Below are 24,511 nucleotides of genomic sequence, written 5' to 3'. Positions count from 1 at the left end.
CCAATAAAGGGAAACTGTATTGCTATAGCATACAAAGACAGGATAACTGTGTGCTTCAAACTTTGTGGCAACAGTTTGAGAAAGGCCCACATATGGGTATGATGGTCATGTGTCCACAAACCTTTGGCCGTATAGTTTATTTTGTGATGTACCACAGGTTAGAATAATTGGAGGCTTAAGCATCTGTGGTTACTCTTATAACTATAAATCAACTGTAGCTGAGATATCTTTTGTTATTAGCTTAGGAATAACCACTCAGCTGTATGGATCTTCTTGCCATCACTTTCAATTCTAATGTAAATCATGTTAAAACAATTTTACAGTTTTGACAGTTTACATTTTGGTCTCCAGCACATCAAGTAAACACAGCAATGTAAAGAGTATGACATAGCCAAACTTTTCAGAAACTGGTGAGTCACACTAAATCACAATATGAAAACAAACTGAAAAACAGACTGACATAGCTCCCATGTGTGTGCCTTAAATGTTATCAATGGATACCTGGCAACTGCTGCTACTGGAAGATAAAGTGCTTTTATAATATCCTTACTTTGCCTTTCAAGTGGCCTCTTGGATTTAACGCTGATAACCGTAAATTTAATGTTGATTAAATTTAACCTACCTATCTTGGCTAACCTTACCAAGATATTTCAAAAGTGTTCCCTAAGGTCATACAGTCAATAAATTATTATGAAATTATTATGAAATTATTACGAAATTGTACCATCACCTCATGTTCATTCATGCTGGTTTGCTAGTTAAACTATCAGTACAATGAGCTAGCTTAGACCTAAAATTATAAGAACTTCCTGCTGAGGGTCTATTAGAACAGTTTAGCAGAACAAAACATAGCTTTGCTACAGAGCTGTCAAGAGCATCAGGTGTGTGTTGGAAATGTATGCGTTCATGAGGCTCTGAAGCTATTAATCACCTCATCAACCATATCCTTGTATTCATCACCAAATAGCTCCTATAAAACGCATATAAGAAAAATATTTGGGGGAGATAGCAAGGTCAAATGAAACCTGTAAAAAATTATGGCACACTATTCCCAAAAATAATTTGTGGAGCTGTAACTTAAAATAGAAGTTTGCCCTGGATCCCATTCACTAACATGGGAATGGGCAGCGTTAAGAATTGTACTGTAGTACAATATGCATGTTGTTCCAGGTGGACTTTTTCTTTAAATGTTAACAAAAAAGCTTTTATTTCCCAAATATGTCCAAAATCAGTTAAGCCTCTGGAGGCAAGTTTTTAAACCTTGTGCTGGGATACTGCTGGAACTAAGTTTACAATGTTCTCCATCAGGTTATGTTTATTTATACAGTAAACCAGGCACATTGTCTAACAGTGGTCCAGTATATGGAGCAGTCAGTGGTTTTAATAGGATTTGATTGAGATTATTAGGCTTTGTTAATCACAAGTTGCAAAATCATATAATTTTCAATTTAACATGAGAGTGAGAATTAGAAAGATTTGAAAGGTAAAAAAAGATTTGAAGCCATGTTTAATTTTATTACCTCTTAACAGTAAATGTTCCTGGTTCCTTTAAATTTCCACAGACAGATTGTTTAGCATCTGCACATTTTAAAGCAACAGTCCACATAAGGTATACATAAGCATTTATTGTACTTGAATCATTGTACAAAAATATTTTTTATTTTATATACATATATACATTGAGAAAACAATTGTATGTACAGTGTAAAATGATTTCTCCAGTTTAACTAAAAAGTTTACTTTGAAGACAGAGATGGCACATAATGGCACTAAATATTATGCTTATTAATAATGCTGGCATAATATTTAGTGACATTAAGTGAAATGCTGACTGGATGATGACTACACATAAGGTGATAATGTTCTATGTGTTTTAGAGTGACCAGAAGAAGGCACATCTCCCAGGCGCACACTACCCAGAAAAGTGGAATGATCAGTCATGCTGATTAACAAGTCCTCATAAACAATGCGGATGGAGATGCGTTGGTGGGCACGCAGCATGCTCACACCAGCCGTATAACACGTGTTGAACTTGCGCTGTCCAGTCTCAATGCTACATGTACAGCGCAGAAATGGTAAGCGATCCACCAGCACTTCGTAGCTTGCTATGTCCGTGAAGTTGAGATAGTAGATCTAGTCAACAGCAAAACACAGAAAACATGACCCTGTAAGAATGTTTTCATGTTAACCTTCTTTCTTCTCACGAGTGCAAAGACATGCTTGTTGCATGCAAAGACATTGTGTGTTTTTATAAGAAAATGAATAAGCCATATGCTTTTAGAAATAAGCAATATGCTCTTATATGTATTAAGCATATACAAAACTTCTGGTCGCTACCTTTAATAGAAGCAATTATTCAACAGGAAGCCATTATATGATTTTCTGCACATAGCTGTTATAGTTGTATTATTTGTTTCTCTGTTAAGTCACGTTCTAACTCATTCAGTGGTTTCATCTTCAAGCAATAATGAAATAAGTGGACTAAATGGTTAATATACGTAAAATAATTGTAAAATTTATGTCAGAGAGGGGCATGCTGGGAAAAGGAGGCCCAGGAGCGTACTCACTTCTACCTGACTATAGATGAAGTAGATGCCATCCATGAGCACCTCTAGCTCTCCAGAGCGCGAGTGCATCTTGAAAACATTGTGTTGCACTGAGACAGTTTTCCAGTTTTTCAGCAAACCCTCTGGAAGATCTCAGTATAAGAAGAAAGACACTCAATACCAGTCACAGAAAACTGAAGAACTTTTTGATTGTTATTATTTTTTTTTTTACTGTTCCTTTATGTTATAGAGTCACTTGTGTGTATATCTGTTGAGCAGTTTGGCAGGCATGAAGGACATCTGAAAAAATTGCGAGAAAATATGCGACAAATTATCCTTACCTTCTCTTACTAATATGGTTGTCTCTTGGCCTTGCAAGTGAACAACAGCAGGCTGAAAACCATAAAATATGTGAGGATTACTACAAATCATGACAAATATACAATAGCCAACAAGTTAAAAAAAAAAAGACCTATGAATAGGCCTGGTTAAAGACGTACATTTAAATCTGTGCTGTGACATTATAAACTAGCTGAAACAGCAGGGTGGCCAGCCAGCAACACATTACAGTAGTCCAGTCTAGGGTTTATGACACAGTGTATTAGGTTCTCATCAGTAGTGGTAGGATAGGTCTTATTGTAGCTGTGTAATAGCACATAATTTCATAGATTTTAGTTATTGGGAATCAAATAGTAACTGTAACGAGGAGTCAACAGAATGGGGATCCATTAGCAGCGTTTTAATAAAAGGCAGACACAGTCGTACAGGCGTGGTCGGGCAACAGCGAAACAGGGTAATCAGAGGCAAAACAAAGGCAGAGTGATCAAACAGGCAGATGGTCAGGGCAGGCAGCAAAGAATCAGAAACGAGAAGAAACAGTCCAAGGTCAGGGCAGGCAGCAAAGAATCAGAAACGAGAAGAAACAGTCCAAGGTCAAACACAGTAATCCAACAGAGAAGATATAAACGCTCAGAAATGTTAGCTGGGGCAAAACAAGACTTCGCAATGAGTGAGCGAGAGGCGGAGGCTTAAGTAGTCCCGGTAATAGGCTGCAGGTGAGCTCGTAATCAGTGCTGGGTGCGGGGTGATGGGAAATGTAGTTTCGAGGGGAAAGTCAATACTCGGGTGATGGTGACCTCTGGTGACGATCAGGGGGAACCACAGAGGCCGGATTCGTTACAGTAACAGTGTTGAGGGTTATACAAAGATTCTTAGCTGTAACGTTTGGTTTTACACAATAGCCATTAATGTCTAGTGTGAAAGAGTTGACAGTGGTTCCTGTGACATAGTTCCTGTTTTTGAATCATTTGCTGGGAGTTTCTTGCCTGCGTCAGTGTTTAAATTATACAGTTTTTTTCTTTTTCCTCAATAATTTTGTGGTATCATTTCCCCTTCTGGCACATTTTCATTTTCTCAAAGAACACTTTTGTTTTTTTGTCTAAAGACAGCGAGCGGAGGCTAACCACGCCCGGATCTGTCTAACATAATTTCAACTAATCTTCAACTAAGGTACATTAAACACTCAACATGGCAAACATTCAGCTTGTTTAGTGTGTTGAGTGCAGAATGTTTAGTCATTCTTCCATCAATAGCAATAGCTTTATTTGTGATAACTGTATATTAGTTTGCTCTCTGATGGAGAAAATTGCAGCATTAGAGGTGTGCATCCAGACATTAGAGAGGGTTAGAGAGAGTGAGAGCAGTCTAGTTTCTGTAGGAGAAAGTCTGGATGCCATAGGCAGAGTTAGCAATAGAGTTAGCTTTAGAGCCCTCACAGCGGGGGGAATGGTTGAAAACTCAGCGGCATAATCGCAAAGCAAAAGCTAATGCTAAGACTCGCCCACGGGAGCACTCCTCTCCACTTCAGGTTTGCTATCCTCAGTGAAGCAACCACTGAGAAACCTGAAAGAGCTCTGGTTATAGGAGACTCTATCGTAAGGCATGTGAAATTAGCTAGGCCCTAGGCTTAGGGGCATCAGCAGCACTAGTTAGTTGTATACCGATAATGAGGGCGCTGGACATAGCAGGTACTCTTAGGGTCTTAGGCAAGCACAGGTTTTCAAATATAGTTATTCATTTAGGAGCTAATGATATACACCTTTGTCAGTCAGAGGTTACTAAGAGTAACATTGTAGAGGTGGGTAAATTAGTGAAGGTGATGTCCAATGTAGTAACATGCTCTGGCCCCATCCCGAAGAGGCATGGCGATGTAGCTTACAGCAGGTTATGTTTGCTGAACTGCTGTATGTCCAGGTGGAGCACCAAAAACAATGTGGGCTTTAATTGGTAGATAATTGGAGCAGTTTTGAGGGAAAGGCTGACCTGTTAGGGCAGGAGAGTATCCACCCCCCTCAGGAAGGTGCTGCTCTCATTTCTTGCAGCACAGCACAGAACAGGCCTGAACAGATCTCAGAACAGGTCTCAGAACAGGCCTAGTTAACTGGTGACAATCCAGAGCCAAAGCCAGGGAGCAGACAAACAGGCTAAACTGATCGTCTGCTAGCTGCACTGAGTAGTCACTCAGGTTGCACTATATTGAGCCTGTGTCTGTTCCCTGAGCTAAAAATGTAGAAAAATCTCAGAAGGTTTGTTGTAGTAACCTAACTAAATCACACACACACTAATATCTAACAGTCCTAGCTTCAGATCAAAGGTGCTGGCTGTGACGCTAGGACTATTAGATATTAGATCTCTTACATCTAAAGCATTTATTGTTAATGAAACTATTACTGATCAGGAGTTTAATGTACTGTGATTAATAGAAACAAGGCAGTCGTGGCCTAATGGTTAGAAAGTTGGACTTATAACCCGAAGGTTTTCAGCTGAAACTATTACTATTAGCATCATTAGCATAACATTATATACATTTCAAGGTGGTTAATCCAAATAATTTCTTTACTCAGCTCTCTAAGTGATAAAAACATAACTACTGGATTTGTTATGTAAAAAAGGCCACTGAAAAAGCTTTAGACAGATTGTGTTTACAGACCTTTCCAGGAGCAAATAAAAATACTCCATCTTGGAAAAACACTGCCAGTGTTTATCCTGGAATTATTGTATTTAATGTCTTTAAGTTTTTTTTTTCCCCTGAAGCACAGCATGATGTTTGTTAACACAAGAATTATCTGGCTGCACTGGGAGCTTACAGGCTTCAGCTGTGTTTCTTTTCCCTCCCAGCATGCTGCAGGGGGCCGGGCAGAATGAAGGGACGCTGGGGACTGTCTATAAAATGACTGACACGAGGCCCATCCAAACAATTCCAGATTGAAGTGCATTTGCAGTTTTGCAAAGTTTTTTCAGCCATATAATACACTAATGCTGAGACCATGGCTTAAACACCATTATTTTTAATCATGTTCTGCATATGTTTCTGGTAATTTGTACATCTTGTTACTCTACAGACATTCTCCTCTAGGGCTAATATAATTGTTTCCTGTTCAAATTACAACCAATTACAATTAAAACTAAGTAATCTGGTTAGGAATTTATTTAAAATAAAGGCACAAAATACTTGAAATTTGTGGTTTTAAATTGATCTTTCTCTCTACCTTTTGATCTAAACTGTAGAATCACAAAGACATTCATCATTAATATTAATCCACAATAAATCGGGCTAAACTTAACCGGCCTCGTTAACTATTAAATTGCTACAGCTAATCGAAAAAATATCAAAAACCTTAAATGAAATGTAATATGGGTCTATAAAGCCAGCTGTTATATTGTGAGAGAGATGTAGCTCAGTCAAGTTCACATGAACTTGGTACAAAATGTCATTAAACCTTTTCCCGATTTCTTTCTGACAACTCAGTCCGGCGTCTTGTTATCTAAGCATTGTTATCTAATGCCAACATCAGCATTTCTATTTTATCTGAATCTAAGAGAAGGAATTTTCCATTCATGCAAGCTTATACAGTCTTCTATTTTGTGTAGCTGAATGTGGCTTAACTGCTCAAGTGTAGAAGTAAAAGTAAGCAGTATGTTTGTGAATTTTCCAAAAGGCTGTATATAACAACAACATGGCAATAAACAATTCTCTGCATTTTTTTAGGCCCTGAAAAATGTTTTTTCAGTACGCCAATAAACTGATAACAGTCTGTCAAATACGCTCTAAACCAGGCATGCCACTTGCTGCTTCTGCTTCCAACACCAGACTAAAATGCACCATACTTTTTTTTCCTTCTTAGAAGAACTGACCTTTTAGGCAACAAAATTATAGAAAGGAAAATATAGATGGTAATGAGAGAAATCTGAAGGGTCAAGAAAAAATTTTGAGATGTGCCCCAAGCTATTTTATTTTGTTCAGTAATTAATAATTTATGATAAATGGCCCGATTTATATACAGTGTAAATAAGTATTTATGGTATATTATTCTTATTGCTTTTATTAGTTTTTAATTTAAATAACTAATGATAGTTATTTCTCATACAAGATGGTGGTACATTGTCCAACACAGACCTTAGAGATTAATTTAACCCATTATTCAGTTGGTCAAGCTGGGATTTATCATGCAGAATCGGACTGTCACAAACAACATGCCCCACAATTCAGCCACACTTTCTCAGCCCATTACAACTACAAACAACCGGATTGGCCATCTTAATAAATAAAGAATCACATTCACACATATTACTATTACAGATCCCAAAGACAGTTGCATCATAATAAACATCTCTATTAACAACAACCCAGTAAGTATAGCAAATATAAAACGCTGATAACCCATCAATCTTCTGTAACTTCTTCACATATCTGGAAAACTTCCTGGACTTCCCAATTATATTTGGTGGTGACTTTAACACAATCATCAACACAGACTTAGATAAAACCACTAGTACACGTAAAACAATGAACTGGCAGTCCACAGAAACAATAAAACACTACATTTCTGTCTCCAGTGTCTCTTACCTGGAATAAAAATCACCTTCAAAAGAGGCACTTTAACACATCACTACTCAAAAATCCGGGAAACTTGATAGATATACCAAAAAAGAATGGGCATCCTTCATCAAAATAAATGATTCTCCAGAAACCCCACCAACATTACTATGGAAAACACCAAAGGACACAAGGCGTATGTGGCAAGGCATTTAGGCCATCATAGACTATAAAACTACACCACTTGTCTGTGACGGTGACGCCTCACTCCCAGACAAACTGAACGATTTCTATGCATGGTTCGAATCATGTTGACGACCAGCCCAACTCCCACCAAGTCAGTTGTCCCTGTGTCTTTCAAGATGACCACCATCATCCCTGTGCCAAAGAAATCATCTGTGTCCTGTCTGAATGACTACAGCCCCTTGCACTCACATCTATCATCATGAAGTGCTTCCAGTGACTAGTCATGAAACACATAAAGGGCAGTCTTCTCACTGCACTGGACCCATTTCAGTACACTTACCATCCCAACCGCTCAACAAAGGACACCATATCTGCTACCATCCACCTTTCTGACCCATTTGGACAAAAAGGACACCTATGTAAGGATGCTGTTCATAGACTTCAGTTTAGCATTCAACACAATCATCCCACAATAACTGATAGGAAAGCTAACCTCCTCCTGCAACTGGATCCTGGACTTTTTGACTAGGAGACCCTAGTCCACAAGGATCGGCAACTCCACCTTCAGCACCACCACACTATACACCGGTGCTCCCCACACTGCTGACACATGAATGTGCTACAAAGTACAGTTCAAATCACAAATCACAGTTTTCTAATGACACTACAGTTGTGGGCCTCATCAGCAACAATGATGAGTCAGCATACAGGGAGGTGAACCAGCTCGCAGAATTGTGTAGAGACAATAATCTATCTCTTAAGGTTGATAAGACTAAAGAGATGATTGTTGACTTCAGGAGGACCCGAGTCTCCTGAAGTCTCACTGTCCACTGCACATCAATGGAACAACTATGGAGAGAGTCAAAAAGCTCCAAGTTTCTTGGTGTGCACATGACAAGAGGCCCTCTCCTGGACTCTCAACACCACCTGCCTAGCCAATAAGGCCCAGAGAGCTCTCTCCCTCCCATCCTCACAACCTTGTATAGAGAGACAATAGAGAGCGTCCTGACCAGCTGTCTCACCATGTGGTATGGGAACTGCACAGTGTCCAACTGCAAGACCCTACCGCGGATTGAGAGAACAGCTGAAAAGATCACAGTTTCTCCACCCACCATCAACACCTCATACAACAACTGCTGCATCTGCAAAGCCACCAGTACTGCAGTCAACCCCTCTCACCCATCCCATGCCCTCTTCACTCTTCTGCCATCTGGCAGAAAGTATCGGAGCATCCGTGCCACCACCAACAGACTCCGCAACAGTTTCTTCCATGAGGCAGTCAGATTACTGCTGCCTCCCAACACTCACCTGGGCTAGACAAACACCTGGGCTAGACAGAATGACTAAATACCACTGTACACCTGCACTTTATAAAGCTGCATCAGACACTTAAATGTATTGCTGCTACCCTACCAATAGTTTACAGTTTACAGCCCATGTTCTGTGTATTTATTTTTCCTTTGTATTTATTGTCCTGCACTCATCTCACACTGTCATGTATTTGCACTTTATGTAGTCTTGCATACTGTTATATGTTGCACCATGGTCCTGGAGAAATGATATTTCGTTCCAATTTATACAAGCTGTATAGAGGAATGACAATAAAAACCCACTTTACTTGACCTGAAAGCTATTCTTAGAGGAAAAATATCCTATGCATCATATAAGAAAAAGAAAAATAATTAAAGTAAATTAGAACAAAAAAATACTCAAATATACTGACCTAGTAAATGAAAAAACTCAATTCCTACTACAAAGACTCATGAAAACTTTGAATATAATAATAAATTTGGAAAATTCCTAGCAAACCTCATTAAACGAAATAAAGAAAGAACAACAATCCCAGTCATCAAGAACTCAGCAAGAAAGACCTTACAAACCCCAGAGTAAATTAATAAATTAATACATTTAGATCATTCATCTTTCAAGACCCATACTCATCACATGAGGGCCCAGACACAGAAGACTTCAACACTTCTACACAATATCAATCTTCCAAAATTAACTGAAGAACAAGCAAATGCCATAGATAAACCAGTAAAACCCTCAGAGATCCATAATCCCTTAACCATATGCCTAACATTAAAGCACCAGGTCCAGCCAGGTTCCCTGCCGAGTTCTATAAACACTTCTGGACTATTTTAGTGCCACTATTTAATAGATTACTAACTGAAATTAAACAGAATATGATACTACCAACAGAAATGAATACCACCATTATATAATTTCACCCACAACCCAACAAAGACCCCACCTTACCTTCTAGTTATCACACATTATCACTCACCAACTCAGACACAAAAATTATAAGCAATACTCTAGCTGCTAGAATTTAAACTGTTATTCCTTCACTAATCCACCCCGATCAAACAGGCTTTATTAAAGGCAGACAATCAACCACCAACATGCACAAACGTCTCAACCTGATACACTATATATCACATAAAAATCTGTAATCAGCAGTAGTAACACTTGATAAAGTAATCCTTGATAAAGTGAACTGGAAATTTCTACTTACCACACTAAAGAAATTAGGTTTTAGGGAGTCATTTATTAAAATGAATATTATTAAAGTTCTCTACACATCACCCAAGGCCACAGCTATCACTAATGGACTAATAGTTTAAAGTTTCACACTGCACATAGGCACTAGACAAGTATGCCCACTCTCCCTGTCACTGTTAGCCAATTTTATAGAACCTCTAGTGGCAGCAATAAGACAAAATACAAATATTAATGGGGTCCAGACAACAAACATTGAACAAAAAAAAATCAGCCTATATGCTGACAATATTTTACTCTTCCTGCAAAAAACCTACAAGTGTCAATACAAGAAACTGTCCGAATCAAATGGATAAAGCCTAATCAGAGAGATGAGCTATGGCTAGAAGCGGAACAAACACTATGCAAAGAAATCGGAACCTCAGACCTACAGTTCACCAGCCCAGCTGTCGGACACCACACTTGTTTCAAAGATTGCAGTGACTCTGACAATTTGGTGGAAATTGTATAAAATCACAAACTCACCACTTCTACTAACCAAACACACTCCCATATGGCAAAACTCCGATTTCTCAAATACTGTGAAGATACCAAACTTTTCCATGTGGGTAGAAAAAGGCATTATGCATCTTAAACCCATCTGTCAAAACAACACATTTATATCCTTCCCATAGCTAACCAAGAAGCATTAATTGGAGAATAAACATTTTTTTTAATTCCTACAACTCCATTATATGCTCCACACAGATCTATTATATGCTCTAAAATCTATCTAAAGGAAAATACATTAGAAATATTGAAATGTTAGTATCAGAACTTCTCAATAACTCATCTTTTAAGTCCTATCCAAATTATATAAAATATTGTCCAAATCCAACCCTACATTTGCTATACCATGTAAAAAATTGGAAGACAACCTAGCAATCACAGAGATGATTTTTGGCCACAGATTTTACAGAACATGTCCTATATAACTAATAACATCAGTCTACACCTTATACAAAACAAAATAGTTCAAAGGACTCATAATACAGGGCAAAAAATGTTTAAAATGGAATATGACATCTGTACACATTGCACAAAAAAATAAGCCAGACGATTACATACATGCTCTATCGGACTGCACACTCGTTAGACACTACTGGAAACAAATCACTAAAGAATTATCCCATCACCTGAATCATACCATCCCACTCTCCCCATCACTGTGTTTACCTGAAGATACATTCGGGTCCATAAGTATTTGGACAGTGACACAGTTTTCATAATTTTGCCCCTGTAAACCACCACAGTGGATTTGAAATTAAGCAATCAAGATGTGATTGAAGTATAGACTTTCAGCTTTAATTTAAGGGGTTTAAAAAAATATTGCATTAACTGTTTAGAAATTATAGCCTTTTTTTTTTTTTTTTTTTTTTTTAAACAGAGTCCCTCCATTTTCATAGGCTCAAAAGTAAATGGACAATTGACTGATAAGCAGTTTCATGGCCAGGGGTGGCCTGTTTACTTGTTATTTCATGACAGATTAAGGAGATAATAGGTCTGGAGTTGCAATGAAGGTCGATGCAAATGAAGGAGGCCATCATTTGGCTGAAAAAACAAAATAGGCCTATCAGAGAGACAGCAGAAACTTTAAGAGTGGCCAAATCAACAATTTGGTACATTCTTAAAAAGAAGGAATGCACTGGCGAGCTCAGCAAAACCAAAAGGCCTGGAAGACCATGGAAGACAACTAAAATGGATGAATGCAGAATTTGATATGACTGTTGAAGAAAAACCCCTTCACAACATCTAGCCTAGTCAAGAACACATTGGAGGAGGTAGGTGTATCATTACCAAAGTCTACAATCAAGACACGCCTTCACGAATGTAAATAATAAATTTTTCATGAATGTAAATAAATTTGCATCTTGACGGTTTCCCTCAAGATGCAAACCACTGGTAACACTAAAGAACAGAAAGGTCAGATTAGACTTGCTAAAATACCTAAGCATTTGGTGATGTCCATGGGTTTCAGAATTCAGGCAGTCATTGACTGCAAAGGATTTGTATCCAACTATATCCAATAATCCTGATATTTATGATTATACTAGTTTGTCCAATTACTTTTGAGCCTGTGAAAATGGAGGGACTGTGTAAAAAATGGCTGCAATTCCTAAATGGTTAATGCATTATTTTTGTTAAACCCCTTGAATTAATGCTGAAAGTCTACACTTTAATCACATCTTGATGGCTTCATTTCAAATCCACTGTGGTGATGTACAGAGGCAAAATTACGAAAATTGTGTCACTGTCCAAATATTTATGTACCTGACTGTATGTCTGAAATCCCTAATGCACCATGTTTTTGACAGCATCTAGAAGCAAAATAAATTAACCAAGAGTCCAAAAAACCCCGAGATGTGCCAATAATAGCAACACCACCCCCTTTGTTTACAGGGGGATGGTTAAAGTTTGAATAGGAAAAGGACACTTGACTAATCGAAATCTTGAAAATGCAGCCATTATCGACATATTTGGAAAGTCACTGTTATTCCTGTCTTCAACAATATAACCCATAAAAAATCTAACCCTTTTTCTAGCAGTCTTACCTAATCACCCAGTAGTGCCCTGCTGGTCAACCTGCATATTATTATAAAAGAAATTTGGAGTACTTTGTACATGCAGAACAAGAATATTTATTATTGTTAATTTATTTCTTTCATGAACACCTACCTGTAACACTCTTGCTTTGGTTTTATCAACAGATCCTGGGGATGGGGAGGGGGGATTGCATTTATTGAAACTGAATTCAAAAAAGTAAAAACATCCACTTAGGTTAAAAGATTTAATGTACAAATCACATTTTTCACCTGCTGGCCCTTGTGGGCCTGGAGGGCCCCTTGGACCTGGGGGTCCAGGGGGACCTAATGGTCCTAAACTATTGCTGCCAGGAATACCAGGAATACCAGGAATGCCAGGGGGTCCCTGTGGCCCTGGAGGACCTGGAGGCCCAGTTGGACCAGGTGTGCCTTGTGATCTTTTCCTGCCTGTGACAAGAGAATATGCAATAACAAATAACTATTTGTAGACACAGACCTCAGATAAACGTGTGGTGGCCTGGGAAAACCCTTCACATTGTGAAGTTTTCACCTTATACTACATATGGTTCTGAAAGGTACAGACTTTCCTGAACTGAAATGCATTTCTTTTTTGCATGTATCTCAACCACAAGTAGAATTATAGCATTTTAAAATATGGTTACCCCTAAAAGAGAAAAGTGAAAAATAAATTACACAGAGGGCTAGAGTAAACACTGCTTATCTTATAAACGGTGACTAATACAAGTATCTTTGAGCACTAGGAATTTAGCCTTTCAGTTTGAGGCATTTCACTGTATTTGAAGGCAGTATACAATTGCTCAGCACTTATATTAACTGGCCATACTTGTAGGTTGATCAGCCAATGCTGATTACCTAAAAATGCTCGATATTGGCCAATCATGGATTTTATAAATAAGAGGACTTCAGCTGTCCATTAACCAAGGGGTGTGGGGTAGAAAATACGGGTATGATGGTCAGGTATCCACATACTATTGGCCATATAGCGTATGCTAAAATGTAGATAGCTAAGCTAAATTCTCTCCACTAAAAACAGTGCTGAACTGTTACTGTTTTTCCCTGAGTTCATTTTCAAAGTCTTGGAATCCCAACTGTGAATGTTTCAAAGAGAAAGCACAAAATAAAACAAACAAAAAAACAGGTAATGATGACCAAAGAGACATGTTAAAGTATGTTCAACAACACCATTATGAAGAAAGTAGTAACAGAAGAGCAACTTGTAAGAAAGTATCAAAAGACTAAAGTAAAAAGTAACCCGGACACATACCCAGAGGCAGAGACACCATGAATATACAAAAACAGTAGAATTTCTCTTTCAGCAATCCAGATTCTCACATATAACTCCCAGCAAAGGAAAGAGAAACAACAAAAGAAGGACTCAAGAAGGGCAGTCCTAGCATGTGGGAAAACAATTTCTAATCTTCAGACAAACGGCACATCCAGGTTCTTCTACATATTTAGTACAGCATAGGAAACTGATTTAGCTTGTGGCTGTATGACAATAAAATTGACATACAACATACAGTTATGACATAATAAATATTATGTATGACAAAATAATGAATCAGCACATTCCTGCTTAGCATCAGGCTGCAAAAGACTGATTTCAAAGAAGACATTTGTTAGTATTCATATCCAAAATGCTTCACCCTTCATTGTAAAGGCTGTTAAAGCTAATAAATATTAATGAACAGTGGTGAAACTATGTTATTTATATTAATGAAAATTTAACATTACACATTACACACACACATCTATTCCTCTCTGCAAAAAATATGATACTGGAACAGATGTTTCTCTTAAAAGAAATTGTGGTGTCCTACTTTAATCCCATGAAAGATGTCTATACCTCAAACATTATATAACCTGTATATCATACCTCTTGTAAAAAATAATCTATAACTCATATTGCTTTAAACCACTAGGCTGTGAACAAAGGATGAAAGATGAAAACATTTGAGGCATGATGTGATTATCAGTTTTGGTCATTCATATTTTATAATAATTTAAAATAGTTTTTGAATGACAATTTGGAGATAGGTTGACATACCTTTTTTCCTTTTTCCGTTGGATTCTGAAACAGAATTAACAAGAGTTTGTATACAATAAGTAAAAGTACACTATTTGGAGGAATGACTAAGGATTAAAGTTTGTACATTTGAAATTAATGGAAGTAATTTAATTAAACTAAGTAATTTAAGTAATAAAAATAATTTGAAAATATTCCCCTTATTACTCAAAGAGAGTGTGCACTCACTCACACAAACACATCCACAAAATACAGACTTACATTTTACTGTAAGTTGAGGACCTAAATTTCAAGTGTCATAGCAAAGGGTCTGAATGCTTATGTCAATGTGATATTTCAGTAAATTTGCAATATTATCACAAGTCTGGTTGTTGCTTTGTCATTATGGGGTATGGAGTGTAGATTGATGAGAAGAAAATAATTTAAAGCATTCAGCATAAGGTTGCAACATAACAAAATGTGAAAAAACTAAACTGCCTGAGTTCGGCCTCTTTCTCGGTACTGTAGATCGCAGAGGCGCTACTGAGCGTTCAAGCTATGGGTCACATCACAAGTGTGGACAATTCCCATTTTGGTAGTGGTACAGGCTCTCCACAAAAGTAAGCAATCACATGACCAGTCTAATGTAATCTGAGTTGTTGTATTTAAAGCATCAGAGGTGAAAGTAATTCTGATTATGGAGTGTTCACCATAAACTGATATCACTATATGATGACAGTGATTTCAAACAAAGCCTCTAACTGTTGCATGTTAAATGTTGTTCAGTGGAACCACACCTGTTAAAACTGCTGTTATATAAAAAATGAAACCATAATAAGTCATGTCAGTTCTTTTTCCACCTTACTGTGATACAGCAACTAACAAAATGTAAATGAAAAACAAATAGAAATGTTTTAGGGGAAAAAAGGAAAAACTTAAAAAAATAACCTGTTTGCAAAAGTGTGCATACTAATACTTTGTTAAAGCACCTTTTTGCCTGTAAAACAGCACCCAGTCTCTGTCTTACCAAATCTTCATTTGGCTATTTTATTCCACTCTTTCTTGCAAAAATGCTCCAGTTTTATACAACTATGAGGGTGTCTCCAGTGCACAGCCCCTGTCAAGTCATTCTCCGCAGATTTCAAACTGGGCTCTGAGCAGGCCATTCCAAAGTGTTGGCTGATCTTCTTCTTCATTCCTTTGTTGACCTGGATTTGTGCTTTGGGTCATTATAATGCTGGAAGGTGAAAATCTTCAGCTGTCCAACAGAGGCCTGCAGGTTTTGTGCCAAAATACATTGGTATTTAGAGCTAGTCATGATTCTCTCCATCTTGACTAAAGCCCCAGTCAAAAGAGCACCAGCTAAAGAGAAGAAATTTAGACAGGTTTGGATGTTTTTTTTTATTTTTGTCAGAAAAGACTTCCATCTAGCCACCCTACCCCATATCCCAGACATGTGAGGAATACTTGATTGTTGATTCATTGATGTGTCATCAATAAACTGACACATCAATGAATCAACAATCAAGTATTCTTCACATGTCTGGGATATGGGGTAGGGTGGCTAGTTTGAATGTGATTGGTTAATTCTGAGCACAGTCACATGCCCCGTTAAAAAATGAGGTAAACAGTTACCAGGTTATTGTACGTTTTTTTCTTTTTTCCCCCTAAAATGTTTCTATTTGTTTTTCACTTAATTTTGTTGGATGCTATTAAAGAAATCACATTAAAGGTGGAAAAAGATCTGACATGATTTTCTACATCTCAAAACCCTGCAATTTTAACAGGCGAGTTTTTTTGTATATCCACTGTATATGAAAGCCTTACCTTTGGTTGCTCTTTTTGTTCGCCAAAAACTGATTCTCTTTTCTTCTGTTAGGTCAGTGAAATCATGGTTTTGTGCTGAGATCTCTATCTGTAATTAACAAAGATACTTATTACTTCTGGATCAACCCTGTAAATATTACTGACACATTTTTGGACATTGGTATTGTGCAAAATCAGCAGGGGTTATATTAGGAAAAATCCATTTAAAGGCATTGTGATTGTAGTTTATAGCCAATGCTTGTGTTTATAAAAATTCAGAATATAATTCAATATTTTACATTGCTCAATTCAGCAAATAGCGAAACACTAAAAACAGACACGTGACATGTTTAAAGAAATGTTGAAAAATTATCCACAACATCAGCTGTGCACATTGGCAGATGCACATTTGTCTTAAGAGCTGTCTAAGAGTCTTGCACATCACATTTAAGCTTTGGTTGTATGTAAGCTAGTGGAAACTTTATCTAATCTTGCACCATGTTTTTGACAGCATCTAGAAGCATCTCTTGTAAGAGTGGATAAACTTTTCACAAGGGAACAGAATGTCTCCAACGTCTGAGGCCAAACAATGTTCCAACAGTGGGATTTGGGGCTAATTGGTTTGTGCATCTTTCAAACAGAAAATGTATCTTTCACTTAAGGCTTTTTACTGATCAGTATAGCCAAACAATAGCCATGCAGTATCAACACTGTGGAGTTCAAACATGCCATGGCGGGGCCCAAGCATTCCTACTAAATATATTTTGGCCACTTGTAGTTTAATAAACCTAACACCATACACTATATGACCAAAAGTATGTGAACACTCATTTGACACATGCTGTGGCTTCCACCTGAGCGGCACTAAGAGGAGTATCACTTACAGACATTTACGAAGTGGCAACACAGTGCTCACTGTCTGCCGACAGATTTTACAGCCTGAATGTTACTTCATTGCAGCCCATGTGCTCTCTACAGAGGATGAGAAGCAGTATTAGAATGTTCAGTGGTTCATCACCTCAATATAGGGGCAGTATCAACACTTAAGTAAAGTATCATTTATCAATGTTGTTCTTTATTGTCTGATGAGGTGCAATATATGCATTATATGCTAAAAAACCTCTGTATGACTTTGAAAAACCTCCACTAGCTCTGAAAGAAATCGCTTTGGTGGTCCTGGAACAAAATTAGTCGAACAGATTATGTATGTAACTGTTGTACATTACGATACGATAAAGTATGATAACCAACAGCAGTCCACTGAGTGATTTGGAGGAACCTCAGACATTGCAGGAGCTAAACCTAGCTGCAAAGCCATTAAAGACATTAAACATTACTGAAGACTCATTCAACTGCCCAAATTAAATCCACAATGAAGATTCACACTAACTGTTCTCAATATGTATCCACAAAATGACAACTGGTTGTCTCATACGTGATTTGTAATATTGCTCCTTGCGAAACAATCAAAGGTGTAATTATGTTTTGCCATAAGTATGTTTCATATAATTATATATATATATATATATATATATATATATATATATATATATATATATATATATAATGTATGTATACAGTCAGGTCCGGAAGTATTTGGACAATGACAGAGTTTTTGTGATTTTGCCTTTATACACCACCACAATGAATTTGAAATAAAACAATCAAGATGTGATCGAAGTGTAGACTTTCAGCTTTATTTTAAGAGGTTTCACAAAAATATGGCATTTACTAGTTTGGGAATTACAGCCATTTTAAGCAAAGTACTTCCATTTTCAGGGACTCAAAGGTATTTGGACAATAGACTGACAAGATTTTAATTGACCAGGTGTGGTCCATTCCCTCATTACTTCAAGACAAATGAAGCAGATAAAAGGTCTGGAGTTGATATCATATACAGTGGATATTCAAAAAACACACCCATGTTAAAATTGCAGGGTTTTGAGATGTTGAAAATCATGTCAGATCTTTTTCCACCTTTAATGTGATATCTTTAATAGCATCCAACAAAATTCAACAAAATGGAGGTACTTTGTTGAAAATGGCTGTAATTCCTAAATGGTAAATGCCATATTTTTGTGGAACCTCGTAAAATAAAGCTGAAAGTCTACACTTCGATCACATCTTGATTGTTTAATTTCAAATCCACTGTGGTGGTGTATAAAAGCAAAATCACAAAAACTCTGTCATTGTCCAAATACTTCCGGACCTGACTGTATACATACATACATACATATATATATATATATATATATATATATATATATATATATATATATATATATATATATATATATATATATATACATATATATATATATATATACATACATATATATATACATATATATATATATATATATATATATACACACACACAGTGGAGATCAAAATTAGAGAACAATTTATGAACAATTAATTTTTTCAGGAATAATGTAATCTTCATTGCTCAACATTTGAAGGAATTTTTGTTGTGGCTATACCATGCTAATAGAACAGTGTTTTACAAAATAACCAACGCACTTCAGCAAAAAACCTTTATTTTGTAGAAAACACAATGATCAAAATTAAAGAACAGCAATGACTGTAGCACGGAGAAAGATTCCAACTAAAATTTCTGAAGGTTACAACAGTCAACAATTAGTAGGAAGTGTACAGGCCCTTTGAATGAGGCCACAGGACTTCACATCTGTGGCCACAGGACTTCACTAGTCTCTCACATTGCTCTAGTGTGATTTTGGTCCACACTTCTTCCAGTCTCTTCCACAGTTCAGTGACTGTAGTGGGTTTCTTGGCCATAACTTTGTCGCCAAGGATTTTCCAGAGGTTTTCTATTGGGTTTAGATCAGGACTCTGGGCTGGCCATTTCATTATTTCAATGTTGGGTTCAGTCTTTCTCCAGTTTGGCGACGAACATAATATTTCCCATCTGACCCAAATAAATTAAACTTGCTTTCATCACTAAAGTGAACTTTAGACCAGTTCTCCTCTGTCCACACAACATGCTCCTCGGCAAAGGTTAGTCTAGCCTTTTGATTGTTTCTGCTAATGAGAGGTTTGGTCACTGCAGAGTGGGCTTTCAGTCCAAATTCTCTTAAACACTGTATGATGAGGCACTGAACTGGTGAGCAATCCCAGCTGCAGTGTTGAACCAATTGCCCATCAATTCCTTCATCTTCGAGGAACTGCCTGCATACTCTAGCCACATGAGGCCGGGCATTGTCGTGCACTAGGAGGAACCCAGGACCCACTGCACCAGCATAGGGTCTGACAATAGGTCCAAGGATTTCATCCCGATACCTAATGGCAGTCAGGGTGCCATTGTCTAGCCTGTAGAGGTCTGTGCGTCCGTCCATGGATATGCCTCCCCAGACCATCACTGACCCACCACCAAACCGGTCATGCTGAACGATGTTACAGGCAGCATAATGTTCTCCCCGGCTTCTCCAGACCCTTTCACTTCTGTCACATGTGCTCAGGGTGAACCTGCTCTCATCTGTGAAAAGCACAGGGCGCCAGTAGCGGACCTGCCAATTCCGCTTCAATGGCAAATGCCAGTCGAGCTCCACGGTGCCGGGCAGTGAGCACAGGGCCCACTAGAGGACGTCGGCCCTCAGGCCACCCTCATGAAGTCTGTTTCTGATTGTTTGGTCAGAGACATTCACACCAGTGGCCTGCTGGAGGTCATTTTGTAGGGCTCTGGCAGTGCTCATCCTGTTCCTCCTTGCACAAAGGAACAGATACCGGTCCTGCTGATGGGTTAAGGACCTTCTACGGCCCTGGCCAGCTCTCCTAGATTAATATAATTTTTTGTAATTATATATGCTGATCAGCCATAACATAAAATCCACTGACAGGTGAAGTGAATACCATTGATTATCTCATTATAGCAGCACCTGTCAAGGGGTGGGATAAATTAGGCAGCAAGTGAACAGTCAGTTCTCAAAGTTCATCTGTTGGAAGTAGGAAAAATGGGCAAGTGTAGGAATCTGATCCAAAAGTGGTCCAAGGAAGGACAACTGGTGACATGGGCGCCCGAGGCTCATTGATGTGTGTGGGGAGCGAAGGCTAGCCTGTCTGGTTTGATCGCACAGAAGAGTTACTGCAACACAAATTGCTGAAAAAGTTAATGCTAGCTATGTTAGAAAGGTGTCAGAACACACTGTGCCTCGCAGCTTGCTGCATATGGAGCTGTGTAGCCACAGACAGGTCAGACCCATGCTGACCCCTGTCCACTGCCAAAAGTGCCTACCATGTGCATATGAGCATGAGAACTGGACCATGGAGCAATGGAGGATGGTGACCTGGTCTGATAGAGCATGTTTTCTTTTACATTATGTGGATCATTTTACATTATGTTTTCTTTTACATTATGTGGAAGGCAGGGAGCGTGTGCGTCACTTAACTGGGGAAGAAATGGCACCTGAATGCACTATGGGAAGAAGGCAAGCTGGTGGAGGCAGTGTGATGTTCTGGGCAATGTTCTGCTGGGAAACCTTGGGTCCTGGCATTCATGTGGATGGTACTTTGACACATCCCACCTGCCTAAACATTGCTGCAGACCAAACATTCCCCTTCATGGCAACGGTATTCTCTAATTGCCTCTTTCAGCAGGATAATGCACCCTGCCTGCATCTGTGGGTGCTGAACAAACAAATCTGATCCATGGAGGCCCAACCTTGCAACATACAGGGCTTAAAGGTTCTACTACTAATGGCTTGGTGCCAGGAACCACAGCACACCTTCAGACATCCTGTGGAGTCCATGCCTCGATGGGTCAGAGCTGTTTTGGAGGCACAAGGGGGACCTAAACAATATTGGACAGGAAGTTTCAGTGTTATGGATGATTGGTAAATATTATAATTTGCCACTCATCTGTATCTACTAGAGACATTAAAAGCAGTGAGGAAACAAACAAATTAGCAGTTATATTCAGATGATAAAATACTAGAGACATTATATCTTGACTATATTACCTGTATTAGGTTTATCTAATGAGGTATCTGTCACTTGGTGTTTCTTCAGCTCTTCTTTTTCTTACTTCTAAGTTTCAGTCTGTTCATACAGTGTTAGTGGCACAGGGTTGTGTTAGCTGGAGGGCAGTATGAGGCGTTGTCGGGAACACACACACGGGACACACCAGATATATATAAAACGTGGTATATTATACAAGATATATATACAATTGCTGTACAAGCAACAGCTGGGTGGAGCTTCAGGGTAGACCAAGGCCATAATAATATACAAAAGACACTGTTTTAGGGAACTACCTGACCTACAAAGAAACACCAAAACAAAATACAGCAAGACTTCCCTAACTCCCTAAGCAAAAACATAGATAAAACCCACTCCCAAAATAAATGGCGGACACACCCCTACTACCGGTGAAAACTAGCAAAGAAGAATATTTACAAATATACAGCGGCTAGTAGCTATTTACAAACAGCAAAAGTACCAAGAGGCAATCCAAGTTCAGAGTCCAACAGCAGTCAAGCAAGTCAAAACACAGGTCATACAAATAAGAATGGCAACACACAAAACGAGCAATGCATCAAGGAAGCAAGCCGAGCTCCTGAGCTGAGCCAAGCAGAGTTTTAAATACTGTCGCCTCTGGATGACATCATCGTAGACGGCTGCCACAAAATCCAGGCGTGGAGCAGCAGGGCAAGGTGGGCCGGACTGGATTCCGGATTGGCATACCTGCACAGATTGACACACAAAGGAGACACACAACCAAGGCATACAGCAGGATACTGTGGGTCAAGGCACATAGTTTTTGTTTACTATGCACTCTACGCTTGGAATGGAGAACCATGGGGAGAGCAGGTTGCTTCATGAACACACGTGATCAGTTTCTGGTGCTCCATAATGCAGTTTAATATTCCTGAAAAACTGCTGAGACCATACAGAGGATGCAGAGCTGGATTCAAAACAAAGGCAAAGAGGAAACGCTTCAAGCCTTTCATTCCCTCCATCATCATGGGAAATGTTAGGTCTCTTGGCAATAAAATGGACGAGCTCAACGCACTGGTCAGGACCCAGGGGGAGTATCGGGAGTGCAGTGTGCTTTGTTTCAGTGAGACATAGCTGCACGATATTCCGGACTCAAATGCTTTCATCTCCAGCTTTCAGACAGTGGGTGTACAGAGATGCTGGACTGAGTGGTATGAGGAAAGGTGGAGGGGTTGCACTGTTTGACTCCAAACCCAGCATCTGAACTCTTTCACTGTAATTTCTGGGGATTTTAATCATGTGTCACTCACCACTACATTACCAAAGTTCCAACAGTTTGTCACCTGTGTTACCAGAGAGAGCAGAACCCTGGATTTCATGTACGCAAGTGTGAAGTGTGCATAAACTTCATCTGCTCTGCCCCCACTGGGAAGGTCTGACCACAACCTGGTTTGATGTCCTAAGACAAAAAAGACCATAAGAAGATGGTCACAAGAGACAGGGGAGGCTCTGCAGATCTGCTTTGAGACTACAGACTGGGAAGTGTTGTGTGAACCAGCTGGGGAAGACATTAACATGAGAGACTGCATAACGGACTACATTTCCACACGGACACTATTAGTTCCAGTCAGGAGGGTGCATTGTTTTCCTAATAACAAACCCTGGATTAACAAGGACCTGAAGGAACTACTGAACAAAAAGAAGAAGACTTTCAGGTAGAAGGACAATGAACAGATGAGGAGGGTGCAGATGAAGTTGAAGGTTAGGCTGAAGGAGAACAAAGAAGCCTACAGAAGGCAGTCTGCCTACCAGCCACAGGTAGGCATGGACAATGCAGTAATATAACTACTGCAAAAGTAATATAACTACTGCATCTGGACTACAACGACACCACACTGAGAATCACTTTCTTTGATTTCTTGAGCCATTTAACACCATCCAACCTCTCCTGCTGACAGGGAAGATTAGAAGAATGCAGGTGGACATGTCCCTGATCTCCTGGGTCACTGACTACCTGTCGGACAGTCCCCAGGTTGTGTGGCTGGGAACCTGCCTTTCCAAGTGCCTGTTGAGCAGCACTGGAGCACCATAGTGCTCTCCCCCCTCCTCTTCACCATGTCCACTGCAGACTTTCAGTACAGGTTATATCTCTGCCACCTTCAGAAATTTTCTGACAACTCTCTGGTGGTCGGGTGCTTCAGGGATGGACAGGAAGAGGAGTCCAGGGACCTGGTCAACAACTACATAGAGTGGTGTGGGAGGAACCATCTGCTCCTCAATGTGGCCAAGACCAAGGAGATGTGGACTACAGGAGGTAGAGGACCACAACCAGCCCCATTAGCATCATGGGTCAGGACGTTGACCAGGCTGACACCTACAGATACCTTGGTGTCCATTTCAACAACAAGATGGATTGGAAGGTCAACTCAGAGACTGTTTACAGGAAAGGGATGAGCAGACTCTACTTTCTGATGAAGCTCGGGTCCTTTAATGTTTGCAGCAAGATGTTAGAGATCTTCTACCAGTCTGTGGTAGCCAATGCAGTCTTCTTTGCAGCAGTATGCTGGGGAGGTGGCATCAGAGCTGGAGATGCAAAAATACTCAATAAACTGATCAAGAAAGCTGGCTTAGTCTTGGGCTGGTCTCTGGAGAGTTTTGAGGCGGTGGTGCAGAAGAGGACACTCAATAAACTCACAGCCATTCTGTACAATAAACAGCTTCCTCTGTTAACCTATTGGTTAAACAGCGGAGCTCCTTTAGTAAAAGAGTCATTCAGCTCCGATTTAGAAAGGAGCAATACAGGAGGTGTATTGCAATACCAAAGGTGATCACATGTACAGTAGCTTATCACTGTGCTGGGACGCTATTTTGAATGTCATAGGATAGCTGAACTTGAATAGTTGAACTACCACCATCCATTATTTTTATCCATTTGCAGTTCCACTTTACTTCCATTTTTTTCTGTTTTCACACTGTTTACAATATTTACACTGTTGACAATATATGCACTGCACTGCCACTTTAATTGAACTCA

The 24,511-nt window shown here is 39.0% G+C and overlaps 1 protein-coding gene across 1 annotated transcript in view; it reads right to left on the bottom strand.

Annotated features, from left to right (window-relative positions):
* Positions 1-1,115: 1,115 nt before the first annotated feature.
* LOC113542770 (ectodysplasin-A) overlaps positions 1,116-24,511 on the bottom strand; it is a 43,680-nt gene continuing 20,284 nt past the window's right edge. Inside the window, exons 2-8 of the mRNA XM_026940519.3 lie at positions 16,546-16,633; positions 14,761-14,784; positions 12,963-13,139; positions 12,826-12,860; positions 2,888-2,939; positions 2,574-2,698; positions 1,116-2,133 (exon numbers count right to left, since the gene is read on the bottom strand). Coding sequence (XP_026796320.1) covers positions 1,843-2,133; positions 2,574-2,698; positions 2,888-2,939; positions 12,826-12,860; positions 12,963-13,139; positions 14,761-14,784; positions 16,546-16,633 — 792 coding nt within the window. The 3' untranslated portion in view covers positions 1,116-1,842. The remainder of the gene's footprint in view (positions 2,134-2,573; positions 2,699-2,887; positions 2,940-12,825; positions 12,861-12,962; positions 13,140-14,760; positions 14,785-16,545; positions 16,634-24,511) is intronic.

This window comes from Pangasianodon hypophthalmus, chromosome 7, assembly GCF_027358585.1.
Source record: "Pangasianodon hypophthalmus isolate fPanHyp1 chromosome 7, fPanHyp1.pri, whole genome shotgun sequence".
NCBI lineage: Eukaryota > Metazoa > Chordata > Actinopteri > Siluriformes > Pangasiidae > Pangasianodon > Pangasianodon hypophthalmus.
This window is presented reverse-complemented; position numbering and strand designations above follow the sequence as displayed.